General features: G+C 50.4%; 4 protein-coding genes across 4 annotated transcripts in view; 3 read left to right on the top strand and 1 right to left on the bottom strand.

Annotated features, from left to right (window-relative positions):
* ENH_00059310 (hypothetical protein, conserved) overlaps positions 1–235 on the top strand; it is a gene marked incomplete at both ends in the record, with an annotated part of 1,560 nt that extends 1,325 nt beyond the window's left edge. Inside the window, one exon of the mRNA XM_013581879.1 lies at positions 1–235. This exon is cut by the window's left edge and continues 1,325 nt beyond it. Coding sequence (XP_013437333.1) covers positions 1–235 — 235 coding nt within the window.
* Positions 236–3,008: 2,773 nt separating this feature from the next.
* ENH_00059300 (hypothetical protein, conserved) lies at positions 3,009–4,569 on the bottom strand (the record flags this gene model as incomplete). Its single annotated transcript, XM_013581878.1, has 5 exons — positions 3,009–3,146; positions 3,336–3,689; positions 3,915–4,016; positions 4,225–4,310; positions 4,560–4,569. 5 exons carry the CDS (start codon positions 4,567–4,569, stop codon positions 3,009–3,011), a joined length of 690 nt encoding a protein of 229 aa, XP_013437332.1.
* Positions 4,570–5,430: 861 nt separating this feature from the next.
* On the top strand, positions 5,431–6,821 carry ENH_00059290 (ribosomal protein L22, putative; the record flags this gene model as incomplete). Its single annotated transcript, XM_013581877.1, has 4 exons — positions 5,431–5,482; positions 5,690–5,802; positions 6,335–6,502; positions 6,705–6,821. The coding sequence occupies 4 exons, from the start codon at positions 5,431–5,433 to the stop codon at positions 6,819–6,821; spliced, it is 450 nt and encodes a 149-aa protein (XP_013437331.1).
* A 1,140-nt stretch (positions 6,822–7,961) lies between these two features.
* Positions 7,962–10,649, top strand: ENH_00059280 (hypothetical protein, conserved; the record flags this gene model as incomplete). Its single annotated transcript, XM_013581876.1, has 6 exons — positions 7,962–8,139; positions 8,363–8,453; positions 8,667–8,781; positions 9,507–9,689; positions 9,902–10,005; positions 10,211–10,649. The coding sequence occupies 6 exons, from the start codon at positions 7,962–7,964 to the stop codon at positions 10,647–10,649; spliced, it is 1,110 nt and encodes a 369-aa protein (XP_013437330.1).
* Between the last annotated feature and the right edge of the window lie 1,222 nt (positions 10,650–11,871).

Below are 11,871 nucleotides of genomic sequence, written 5' to 3'. Positions count from 1 at the left end.
GGCGCGAGCTGGTGAGTCACGAGAGCGCACTGCAGCAGCAGCAGCAGCAGCAACAGCAGCAGCAGCAGCAGCAGCGGATGAGCTGCAGCAGCTGCTGCAGGAGGCTTCGTCTCTGGCTCGCTCGCTGCCCCAGCCAGCCCACGCAGCAGCAGCAGCAGCAGCAGCAGCAGCAGCAGACAGCAGCAAAGGGAGTGTGGGGCCCCCTAGCCTGGCGGACATGTTTGACAGCAGCTGAGGTGTACAGACACCGCAGCGCCTCTGTGGGGTTTGGCTGCAGCTGCGCAAATGAATTTAATTTATTTTTAAAGTTTTGCAAAAGTGAAATTAAATGAAATAATTTAAATCAAAAATCAATTTAAATCAAAAGCCAATTTGCTGCTGCTCATTTTATTTGCAGCACACTCTCCTGAGGTGTACGTACACCCCAAACCCAACGCCGGCTGCCCTGCTGCGAGGCCAGACATGCATGTAATTTTTGTGTTTTCCAGGGTTTAGGGTTTAGGGTTTAGGGTTTGGGGTTTAGGGTTTAGGGTTTGGGGTTAGGGTTTAGGGTCTAGGGTTTTTATTTAGGGATAGGGAAGCAAATGTAAATGGGGGAGTGTTGCTTATTTGAGAACCTCTAGAAGCAAATGCGCCTGCAGCCAAACCCTAAACCCTAAACCCTAAACCCTAAAAAACCCTAAGCCTGCAGCCAAACCCTAAACCCGAAACCCTAAAAAACCCTAAACCCTAAACCCTCAGCACAGACACCCGCAAAAAGGGGAGAGCGAAGAGAAGCAGCAAAGGGAGAGAAAAGCAAAAGAAAAGAAAAAGAAATAAAAACAAAAAGAATTAAATGAAAAAAATTAAAATAAAAAAGAATTAAATGAAAAGAAGAGTAAAAAGATAAAAGACAAATGGAGAAAAGGTCTCAGAGAAGCCTTTTGCAAGACAGAAAAAAGAAAAAAAAACAAAAATATTAAAAAGAAAAGAAAATAATTCAAAATAGTTTTTTAAATTAAAAAGAAAATAAAAATAAATTCAAAAAATAACTTGTCGCAAAAGCAAGCAGGTGTATGTACACCCCAGGATTTCGCCCGCGCGCAACTGGACGAAACCGAATTTAAATGGTTTTGAAGTTATTTATTTATTTATTATTTATTATTTATTATCTATTTATTTATTTGTTCGCTTATTTATCTATTTATTTATTTGTTTATTTATTTATTTATTTGTTTGTTTGTTTAATTGTTTATTTCGAAAGCAGGAAAGAATTTCTTTGGCTGGAGAGAAAATTCAATTTGGGTGAAAGTGGAAATGGAAATAAAGAAATAAATAAAATAAAAATCTGCTGCTGCTGCAGCAACGGCAATAGCAGCACCGGCAGCAGCACCTGCAGCACGAGCAGCAGCTGCTGCTGCTGCAACTGCACTGGCAACAGCAGCAGCTGCACCAGCAACTGCAGCAGAAGCAGCAGCAGAAACTGCAGCAGAAGCAGCAGCAGAAACTGCAGCAGAAGCAGCAGCAGAAACTGCAGCAGAAACTGCAGCAGAAACTGCGGCAGAAACTGCAGCAGAAGCTGCAGCAGAAACTGCAGCAGCAGCAGCAACAGCAGCAGCAGCAGCTGTTTTCACTTGTATCCCCAGGGAATGGCGTCTACAGCAGCAAATGCAGCAAACTTGAATAAAAGAAAATTGAATTAAAATGCGTTTTTGGTTTTAAATTGCTTTTAAAATTCAACAAATTCCAAATTAAATTAAAAAAATCTCAAAAAAAATTTGAATTAATACATTATTTGAACTTGAATTAAATAAGCAATTAAATAAAATTTAATTCATTTATTTTAAATTGAATTAAATAATTGAATTCAATTAAGCAACAAAGCAAACAAAACAAGGACTCGAATGAATTTGAATTAAAGCTCATTTAACTATTTTTTTAATTGAAGTTCAATTAATAAATTAATCCCCAAAGTTGAATTAATTAATTAATTAATTAATTAATTAATTAATTAATTAATTAATTAAACCTCAAATAAATAAATAATTAAACTTCAGTTAAATAAAGAATTATAAAACCTTTCAAGAAGCGCGACGACCCGGGATCGAACCAGGGACCTTTAGATCTTCAGTCTAACGCTCTCCCAACTGAGCTATCGTCGCCGACAGTTGTGGAAAAAAAAGAAAGAAAATAAGATTAAAAAGGATTTAAATGGATTTAAAAAGCCTTTTATTGTTTTTATTTTCCATTTAATTCCACTTTTATTCTTTTCTGCTTCTTCTCCGCCGTTTGTTTCGCTGCAGCAGCAGCAGCGCCGGAAGTTCGGGTGTACAGACACCCGAACTCCGACGGCAAACGCGCAAATTAATCCGCGGAATCTTCTTGAATTCGAAACAAAATGAATAAATGTTCATCATTTTAATAAATTAAAAGCATTTACGAGTATTTAGAAGTCCAAATTTGACAAAAAATCCGTTTTAAAGCGCGACCCGACAGTGGACCAGTTCGGGTGTACGTACACCTCAGCTCGCGCACAGGGTCACCGGCCGGCCTTCCCTTTGACTGGAACTCTCTTTCTTTTCATTTAAATAACTTTCTGAACTTCTCTGCAGCTCTTTTTCTCCTTTTTCTTCCATCTTTTTTGTCTTTTGTTTATTTTGTTCATCTGCTCGTCCATTTCCGGACAGCAGCAGCAGGAGCGGACCTTCAGGTGTACAGACACCTCAAAAAGGCTTCGCTAAAAAATGCAACTGGCTGTGCAGCCAAACCCTAAACCCTAAACCCTAAACCCTAGCGTTTCTCCCTGCGCCGTGAAGCAAAGGGTTTAAGCGGGGCAAATTAGGTTTCGGCCCTTCAAGGGTTTGAAGCTTGCCTAGGGTTTACCGCCTAGGGTTTGGGGTGTGCCTAGGGTTTAGGGTTTAGGGTTTAGGGTTTAGGCCTTGCGCTCCGGAGGCTCTGACGCTTGGTCGCGCCCCCGACCACGCTGCCTCGGGCCTAGGGTTTAGGGTTTAGGGTTTAGGGTTTAGGGTTTAGGTTTTGCACTCGCGAGGCACCCCTTTCTTCATTCCGTAAGACTGGTGTTCTCCCTTTTTCATTCTTTGCATTCCAAAAGTCTTTTGCGGCAGCAGCAGCCGCCGCAGGCGGTAAAGGCCTTCCGCGTTCGAAGGCTGCAGCCACAAACCCTAAACCCTAAACCCTAAACCCTAAACCCTAAACCCTAAGCCCTAAACCCTGAGCCCGGGGCTTTGGCAGCTTCTGCGAGGCTGCGAAAAGAGCGAAGGAATCTGCGCGCAAGCCGGCCCGCCAGCTCGCAAACCCTAAACCCTAAACCCTAAACCCTAAACCCTGGGGCTCACCTTTGCGGTCTGCCTAAAACGCTGAATTAGGGTTTTGAAATGCGGCAAGTGCTCCTTCAAAACCCCCAAGTCCTCAGCAGACAAAAACAAGAGAGGCCGGCGGCCATGATCAGCAACACAAAGAACTGGTGCTGCTGCTGGCAAGAGAGGCCCTTCTGCTCTTTCTGCTGCTGCTGCTGTTGCTGCTGCTGCTGCTGCTGCATTCGCCGCTGCTGCTGCTGCGTACGCCTCAGGGGACAGCAAACCCGAAGGGCCAGCAGCAGCAGCAGCAGCAGCAGCAGCTTCTGCTGCTTCTGCTGCTGCTGCTGCCAAACGCGACAGCCGAGGCGACAGCCGGTCAGTGGGGGGCGCGGGCTGCACGCAAAACCCTAAACCCTAAACCCTAAACCCTAAACCCTAATTCTGCAAACCCCAAACCGCAAACAAACCCTCCGAATTCCGAACCCTCAGCCCTAAACCCTAGGCAGCTTCGCCCAGGCCTCGAGACTGCGAAGCTGCCTCCCTCCAAACCCTAAACCCTAAACCCCAAACCCTAAACCCCAAACCCTAAACCCTAAACCCTAAACCCTAAACCCTCACTCCGCGCAGGGGAGGCACGCGGGGATAAGGCCCTGAAGGCTCTGCTGCCAAATCGCCGGCGAAAGGCCGAAAGACAAACACTTGCCGGCCCCAGGGCTCCAGCTGCAAACGCAAACCCTAAACCCTAAACCCTAAACCCTAGACTCCAAACCCTAGACTCCAAACCCTCGCACCTACAGCAGTTGGAAACAGACGCAAGGTTGAACTCAATGCAGACAACCTGTGCCAAATCCTGTGCGCTAAACCCCAACCCCAAACCCTAAACCCTAAACCCTAAACCCTAAACCCTAAACCCTAAACCCTCACGGACAGGATGCAGGGGCGAGGCACTGGGGGGCGGCCACGTCGGATAGCTCATTCGCTGGAACTCTATGTGCGGCCAAATCCTAAAGAAGCCTGAGCCAAAACCCTAAACCCTAAACCCTAAACCCTAAACCCTAAACCCTAGACCCTAACCCTAAACCCTCTTCGCGGCTCCGAACTTGGCGCGAGGTTTGAAATGCCCTCAACGAGTGGCATGAGGGTTTAGGGTTTTGGAAAGCCGTCGGGGGCCATGGCCTTTCAGAGCTAGGGTTTAGGGTTTAGGGTTTAGGGTTTGGGACTTGCCAGGGCGCTGGCGGACCCCAGGGGGCCGCACACGAATACCTCCTGCCATCCTTGCTGCTGCTGCTGCTGCTGCTGCTGCTGGACTGTTTGCTGCTGCGGTTGCGCTGCTGTGGCTTCTGCTGCTGCTGCAGCAGCAGCAGCAACAGCCTTCGTCACGAGCCTTGCTGCTGCAGTAGCAGCCACCGTGTGCGGAAAGGGAAGTATAAGCTTATATCCCCTTCTGCCAGCAGCAGCAGCAGCAGCAGCAGCAGCTGCTGCTGCTGCTGCTGCTGCAGTGCCGCGTCTTTGCCTCAGTTATCTAATTTGAATTATTTTAAAAAATAAATAAAATTAAAATTTTGAAAGTTTTTGGGGCTTTTGGGGGCCGCGTGCATGCATGCAGCAGCTGCGGCGCCAGCAGTCCCACTGGCTGCAGCAGCAGCAGCAGCAGCAGCAGCAGCAGCAGCAGCCCCACCCCACAAGAAGCTTCCACTGAGCTGGTGCTGCTGCTGCTGCTCTGCTGCTGCTGCAGCAAACACAAGGACAAAATATTTACATTTTCGGGGGTTCTTCTTGAGGCTTGTGGTGAGGAATTGAACTGCTGCTGCTGCTGCTGTTGCTGCTGCTGTTGCTGCTGCTGCTCGCTGCAGCAGCGCGGGGAAGAGCGGGGCTGCAGCACCAAAAGCAGCAGCAGCAGCAGCAGCAGCAGCATCAGCAAATTGCTTCTCTGTTTCTAGCCTAACTGCCCTTTATGCTGGTTGCTAGCAGCAATAGTAGCAGCAGCAGCAGCAGCAGCAGCAACAGCAGCAGCAGCAGCGGCGGCGTCGTAGGAGGCGAAGTTTTGAACAGGGGTTCCACTTACTCCTCAGGGTTTAGGGTTTAGGGTTTAGGGTTTAGGGTTTGCGTTGTTTGCAGATTGTTTGAACCGAAAATGACGACCCGCCTCAGGAAGACTCGCAAGCTGAGAGGCCACGTCTCTGCGGGCAAGTCGAGGGTTTAGGGTTTAGGGTTTAGGGTTTAGGGTTTAGGGTTTGTGGCCGCTAGCGCACAGCTCTCCGCTTCCCAACTTGGCTCGCTTTCCCTGCTAACCCCCAAGCCCCCCTCCCCAACCCCAGGCCCAGGGTCTGCGGCCCAGGGTTTAGGGTTTAGGGTTTAGGGTTTAGGGTTTAGGGTTTAGGGTTTGCGTGCAGGCCACGGGCGCGTGGGCAAACACCGCAAACACCCCGGCGGCCGCGGCAAGGCGGGGGGGATGCACCACAAGAGGATTCACTTTGACAAGTTCCACCCGGGTTATTTCGGAAAGGTAAATAAATAAATAATTAAATAAATAAATAAATAAATAATTAATTAAATTAATTAATTAATTTAATTAAATAATTAATTCTATTTGTTGGTTTGCTAGTTGCTGCGGGTCCTGCTGCTGCTGCTGCTGCGCGCGCGCGGCGAGCCGCGCAGCGCCAGCAGCAGCAGCGGGGCTCTAAACCCTGATTTAGGGTTTAGGGTTTAGGGTTTGGGAGTGCAGGCGGGTTTCGCCCAACTGCTCCCTCGAAAGTTCCGGGGCTTTGCGCCCCCCGCTCACCCTACTACACGACACAGCTGCTGCTGCTGCTGCTTCTCCCGCTGCTGCTGCTGCTGCTGCTGCTTCTCCCGCTGCTGCTGCTGCTGCTTCTCCCTCTGCTGCTGCTGCTGCTGCTGGCACTGCCCGTGCTGCGTCGGCGCTGCGGCTGCGCGGGCGGCTGCGCGGCCTCCGCGGCCGCTGCTGCTGCTGCAGCAGTCTTGCTGCTGCTGCTGCAGCGCCGCTGCTGCTGCTGCTGCTGCTGCTGCTGCTGCTGCAGGTGGGAATGCGGCACTTCCACCTGCTGCGGGCGCAGCAGCACTGCCCAGTCATTAACGTCGACCGGCTGTGGTCGCTGCTGTCTCCCAAGGCCTTCGAGCGGGCCAGCAGCGGCGCAGCAGCAGAAAAGGCCTACGTGGTCGACTGCACGCAGGCGGGGTACTTCAAGGTAAACCCTAAACCCTAAATTAGGGTTTGGCCCCCGCGGCCGCCGGGGGGGGCGCTGCTGCGCGCGAGGCAGCGCGACGCGCGGCGGCTTCGGCCGGGGAAGCAGTGCTGCTGCTGCTGCTGCTGCTGCTGCGGGGCAGCAGGAGGGCGAGGTGCTTAGGGTTTAGGGTTTAGGGTTTAGGGTTTAGGGTTTGCGGGTGCAGGTGCTGGGGAAGGGCGCGCTGCCGAAGCTGCCGCTGATTGTGAGGGCGCGGTTCTTCTCCAAGTTGGCGGAGAAGAAGATTAAAGAGGCGGGGGGGGTTTGCGTGTTGAGTGGCTAGACTCGCCAAACCCTAATTTAGGGTTTAGGGTTTAGGGCTTGGGGCGTGCCCCCGCGCGGCAAAACCCTCAACCCCACACGGCGCTTCCCAAAGCTGCGCTGACGCTGCATTTGTCACCTTCCCAAACCCTAAACCCTAAACCCTAGTTTGAGGTCTTTGCTGCTAAACCCTAGACCCTAAACCCTAGTTTGGGGTGCTGCTAAACCCTAGACCTTAGTTTGAGGTGTTTGCTGCTAAACCCTAAACCCTAGTTTGAGGTGCTTGCTGCTAAACCCTAAACCCTAGTTTGAGGTGTTCGCTGCTAAACCCTAGACCCTAGTTTGAGGAACCCTAGTTTGAGGTGTTCACTGCTAAACCCTAAACCCTAGTTTGGGGTGTTTGCTGCTAAACCCTAAACCCTCGGAACCCTAGAAAAGACTCCCCAGGTCTCGACGGCCAAAGCAGAGCAGCAACCCCAGCAGCTAACCCTCGCAGCAGGCAGCAGCGCAACTAGGGTTTAGGGTTTAGGGTTTAGGGTTTAGGGTTTAGCAGCAGAGGGATCTAGGGTTTCGGCGTTGCAGCGAATTCGGGGTGTCTGTACACCTCAGAGCCAAGGGGATCTGACGGAGTCATCTTTGAAGAATGGATTAATCAAATTAAATTAATTAAATTAATTTGTTTTAATTTTAATTATTTTAATTATTTTAATTGTTTTAATTGTTTTGATTCGATTTATTCGGCTGAGACGGCGCGAGCCGCAGGAAGAAACGGGTCAGCAGCGGCGGGCCCCCCGCTGCTGCGGGGGGTTTGGGGTTTAGGGTTTAGGGTTTAGGGTTAAGGGTTAAGGGTTTTTCGAAATTAAGTGAAACAGTGAAATCCAGCAGCAGCGACAACAACAACAGCAGCAGGAAGCACAGCAGCAGCAGCAGCAGCAGCAGCTGCTGCCGCGGGTCTTGGGGGCCCCTGCAGCAGCAGCAGCAGCAGCAGCAGCAGCAGCAGCGGGGCCCCTGCTGCGTCTGGGGCTTGCTGGGGTTTGGCGCTGCGGTTGAGTGCGCAGCAAAGCAGCAGCAGCCGAAATAATGACCTTGAAGGCGCCGCGCCCGCGCCCGCAGCAGCAGCAGCAGCAGCAGCAGCAGCAGCAGCAGCAGCAGCAGCAGCAAGATGTGGCGAGACCTCGCGATTGTGGGGCTTGTTGTCCTCATTTTTCTCCTTTGTCTTTCTCAATTTGAAATGAAAGATGGCAAATTAATTAATTGTCTTTTGGCGGAGGAAAAACTCAAAAAGTCTTCTTTGGCTTTCTGGCCGCTCGAGGGCAGCGCGCCCGCCTACGTCGCCAGGGGTCAAACCCTAAACCCTAAACCCTAAACCCTAAACCCTAAACCCTAAACCCTAGGCCCTGGGCCCGCGCGCCCGCGCGCCGCGCGCGCGGGCGCGGCTGCGCGCTGGGTGGCTCGGCGCTGCGGCGCTCTAGGGGCTCACTCCCGAACTCCCTCAATTAGGGTTTAGGGTTTAGGGTTTAGGGTTTAGGGTTTAGGGTTTAGGGTTTGGGGTTTGCTGTGCAGGAGCGCTCCCCTGCGTCGAGGAAGTCGTCGCCTTTGCAAATGCCAAACGAGCAGGACCAGATGGCGTCGTCGGCACGGAGGTGACTCGAGGGTTTAGGGTTTAGGGTTTAGGGTTTAGGGTTTAGGGTCTAGGGTTTAGGGTTTAGGGTTTGCACCTCGACCCAGGTGCACTTGTGTTCAGTCCGCTTCTGTCGCTTTCCGGGTCCCGAGTCCGCACTCAGAAGCTACTGCAGGGCCAGCGTTTGGGGTTTAGGGTTTAGGGTTTAGGGTTTAGGGTTTAGGGTTTAGGGTTTGGGGTTTACAGGACGACCAGCTCACCGCAGAAGAGCAGCTCGATTTGCTGGGGGCTTCTCTGGAGGCGAATTTCGCGAGGGCCTTTTGGGTCTATTCGCCCACTTTCCTTTCTTACGAACACTACGGTAGGGTTTAGGGTTTAGGGTTTAGGGTTTAGGGTTTAGGGTTTGGGGTTTAGGGTTTGGACGCACGGGTGCAGTTAGCGTGCCGTGGGGCTTTTGCTGGTTTTGTCGAGCCTGTGCAAACCCTAAACCCTAGCCCCTCCGCCCCAAGCCCTCGCCTGTGTGCTGCTGCTGCTGCTGCTGCTGCTGCTGCTGCTGCTGCTGCTGCTGCTGCTGCTGCTGCTGCAGGGTCTGCGGTGCGGACGCAGCTGCTGCTGGCCGACGTCGACGAAATGCTGCTGCTGCGCGTTGCACCTCCAGGGGCAAATTTCGTTATAAACACTGGCAGCCAAAATAGACACATTTTCCTTATTGAGGTCTGCTGCTGCTGCTGCTGCTGCTGCTGCTGCTGCTGCTGCTGCTGCTGCTGCTGCTGCTGATTTTGCTGATGCGGCTGCTACTGCTGCTGCTTATGGGTCTGCTATTGCTGCTGCTGCTGCTGCTGCTGACCATGCTTTTGCAAGTGGTGCTGCTGGTGGTGCTGCTGCTGCTGCAGCGACATTGCTCAGACTGCTGCTGCTGCTGCTGCTGCTGCTGCTGCTGCTGCTACGGAAACGAATGAAGTTTCGTTTTCTTGCATGCGCCAGTTTATTTAAAGTGGTTTATTATTTTAATTAATTAATTTATTTATTAATTTATTTATTTATTTATTTATTTATTTATTTTTAATTTTAAATTTATTCTCTCAGGGTTCCTTAACCATTTCGCGAGAAGCCCCGCTGCGGCCCTTGCTGCTGCAGCCGGGGATCTTTCAGCAGCAGCAGCAGCAGCAGCAGCAGCAGCAGCAGCAGCAGCAGCTGGGCGCTTCAACTCCCGCTGTGCAGTCTGCCATCCGGCTCAAGCCCCACAGGAAGGTCCTCGTTGGAGTGTCGGTAGGACGCGAGGGTTTAGGGTTTAGGGTTTAGGGTTTAGAGCTACCGCTTAGGGTTTAGGGTTTAGGGTTTAGGGTTGCGGCTGCGCTGGGCGCTTCGGAGTTCCGGAGACCAGCATTGTGCCCATGACGGAGACCTGCTGCACTCGGGACCTAGGGTTTAGGGTTTAGGGTTTAGGGTTTAGGGTTTAGGGTTTAGGGTTTGTGCTGCAGGACTCTCGAGGGGCAGTATATTTGGAGCATATAACAGCTCATGTTCCGAGGGCAGCTTTTACAGTCTATGCGCTGCCGTCTCTTGTTTACGGCTGGGACCTGGAGTGCGCTAGGGTTTAGGGTTTAGGGTTTAGGGTTTAGGGTTTAGGGTTTGGGGTTTGGAGGTTGGCGCTGAGTTGCCTGCCCTGGTTGTTCGCGGCCAACGCCTGCCGCCGCGTCTTCGCTGCACCTGGCACCACAGGCCCAAGGGTTTAGGGTTTAGGGTTTAGGGTTTAGGGTTTAGGGTTTAGGGTTTAGGGTTTGGTGCAGGTCTGCGCTGGTGCCCCTGGAGGGGCTGTACACCAGTCTTTACCACAACGTGGCAGTGCCGCTGATAGAAGTGCTGTGGGGCGGAGATGCAGCAGCAGCAGCAGCAGCAGCAGCAGCAGCAGCAGGAGAGCAGGGGGGTTTGAGCAGCAGCTTGCGGCAGCAGCGGCGCGGGCAGCAGCAAGCTCTTGCTGCAGCAATTGAGACGGAAGCAGAAGAGAGGTTTAATGCAGCACGAGAGCAGCAAAAGAAGACGCAGGAAAAGGAGCAAGCAGCAGCAGCAGCAGCAGAAATAGCAGCAGCAGCAGCAAGGGCCAGGACGGCCCCCAACAGCAACGAGCAGCAGCAGCAGCAGCAGCAGCAGCAGCAGCAAGAGGAGCTCGAGGACGACGAGGAAGAAGATGAAGATGAGGAGGAGTCCGTTGAGCACGACGAGCTCTAAACCCTAAACCCTAAACCCTAAACCCTCGCATTTCTCAGCGCGCGTGCTCAAACCCCAATTTCAAACCCTAAGCCGTGGCGCTAAACCCTAAACCCTAGCGCTAAACCCTAAACCCTGAGGATGCTGCCCGCAGACGGCAGGGACCCCCCGCTGTTGTTCAGCGCCGAGGGTTTAGGGTTTAGGGTTTAGGGTTTGGGGTTTGGGCTTTAGGGTTTCTTATACATTCATTTGTCAAGATAGCCGAATCTGTTTTTGCCGGTCCTCAAAACCAGGCTCCCCACGAAACGGAACTAAACCCTAAACCCTAAACCCTAAACCCTAGAGGGCAGCGAGCGCATTTATTTTACTCTTCTCTTCAGAGAGGCAATGAGACTTTGGTATTTGCATCAATACTTATATTACATTGAGAAGAATATTATTATTATATTTATATTTATATTATATTTATATTATATTTATATTTATATTTCGCAAGAATTATAAAACTAAATACAAATACAAATAAAGTGTTTTGACAGTGGGGGAATAAATGGGCGAAACAGGCGGCACTTCTGGCGGTTTTTGGATCAATTTTAATCTTTTGTTTTCTTCTTTTTATTTGTACTTTCTCTAAACTTCAGTTTATTCAAAAACAAACAAATTTAAATCAATTAAAAAGATTTAAATGGAGCTTTTGGGCGCCTGATTTGCCTTCGTTGCTGTTGCTGCGTCGAGGTGTACGTACACCCCGTTTCCCGCGCTGTTGCTGCGTCGAGGTGTACGTACACCCCGTTTCCCGCGCTCCCGTTCTCGTTTTTTTCTGCTTTTTGCACTTTTTCTCTTTCATTCTTTCTTTTATTTGCAATTATATTCACATTTTCGCATTTAAATTCACTTTTTGCTTCAGAATGATTGAAAATTCGAAAAAAGAAGTGCAAAATTCGAAAAGAATTCCAAAAAACGAGAACTGCTCGTGCCCAGCAAGTGCACTTGTGCAAATTTGTGATATTTGCATTTCCTGATTATTTTATCTATCTATCTATTTATTTATTTATTTATTATTTTTATTTATTTACTTATTTAAAATGTTATATATATTTATTTATGAAATTCATTTGTTTATTCATCTACGTACACTAAACCCTAAACCCTAAACAAAAAATGGCAGTGGCAGCCTGAGGCGCTCTTCACCGCAAACCCTAAACCCTAAACCCTTGCGCAGAGGCTCGGGTTTGCGTCGGAT

The sequence above is a fragment of the Eimeria necatrix genome, genomic scaffold (assembly GCF_000499385.1).
Source record: "Eimeria necatrix Houghton genomic scaffold, Enh_scaff501, whole genome shotgun sequence".
NCBI lineage: Eukaryota > Apicomplexa > Conoidasida > Eucoccidiorida > Eimeriidae > Eimeria > Eimeria necatrix.
Note: the sequence above shows the minus strand (reverse complement) of the source record. Positions and strands in the feature narration are given on the sequence as shown.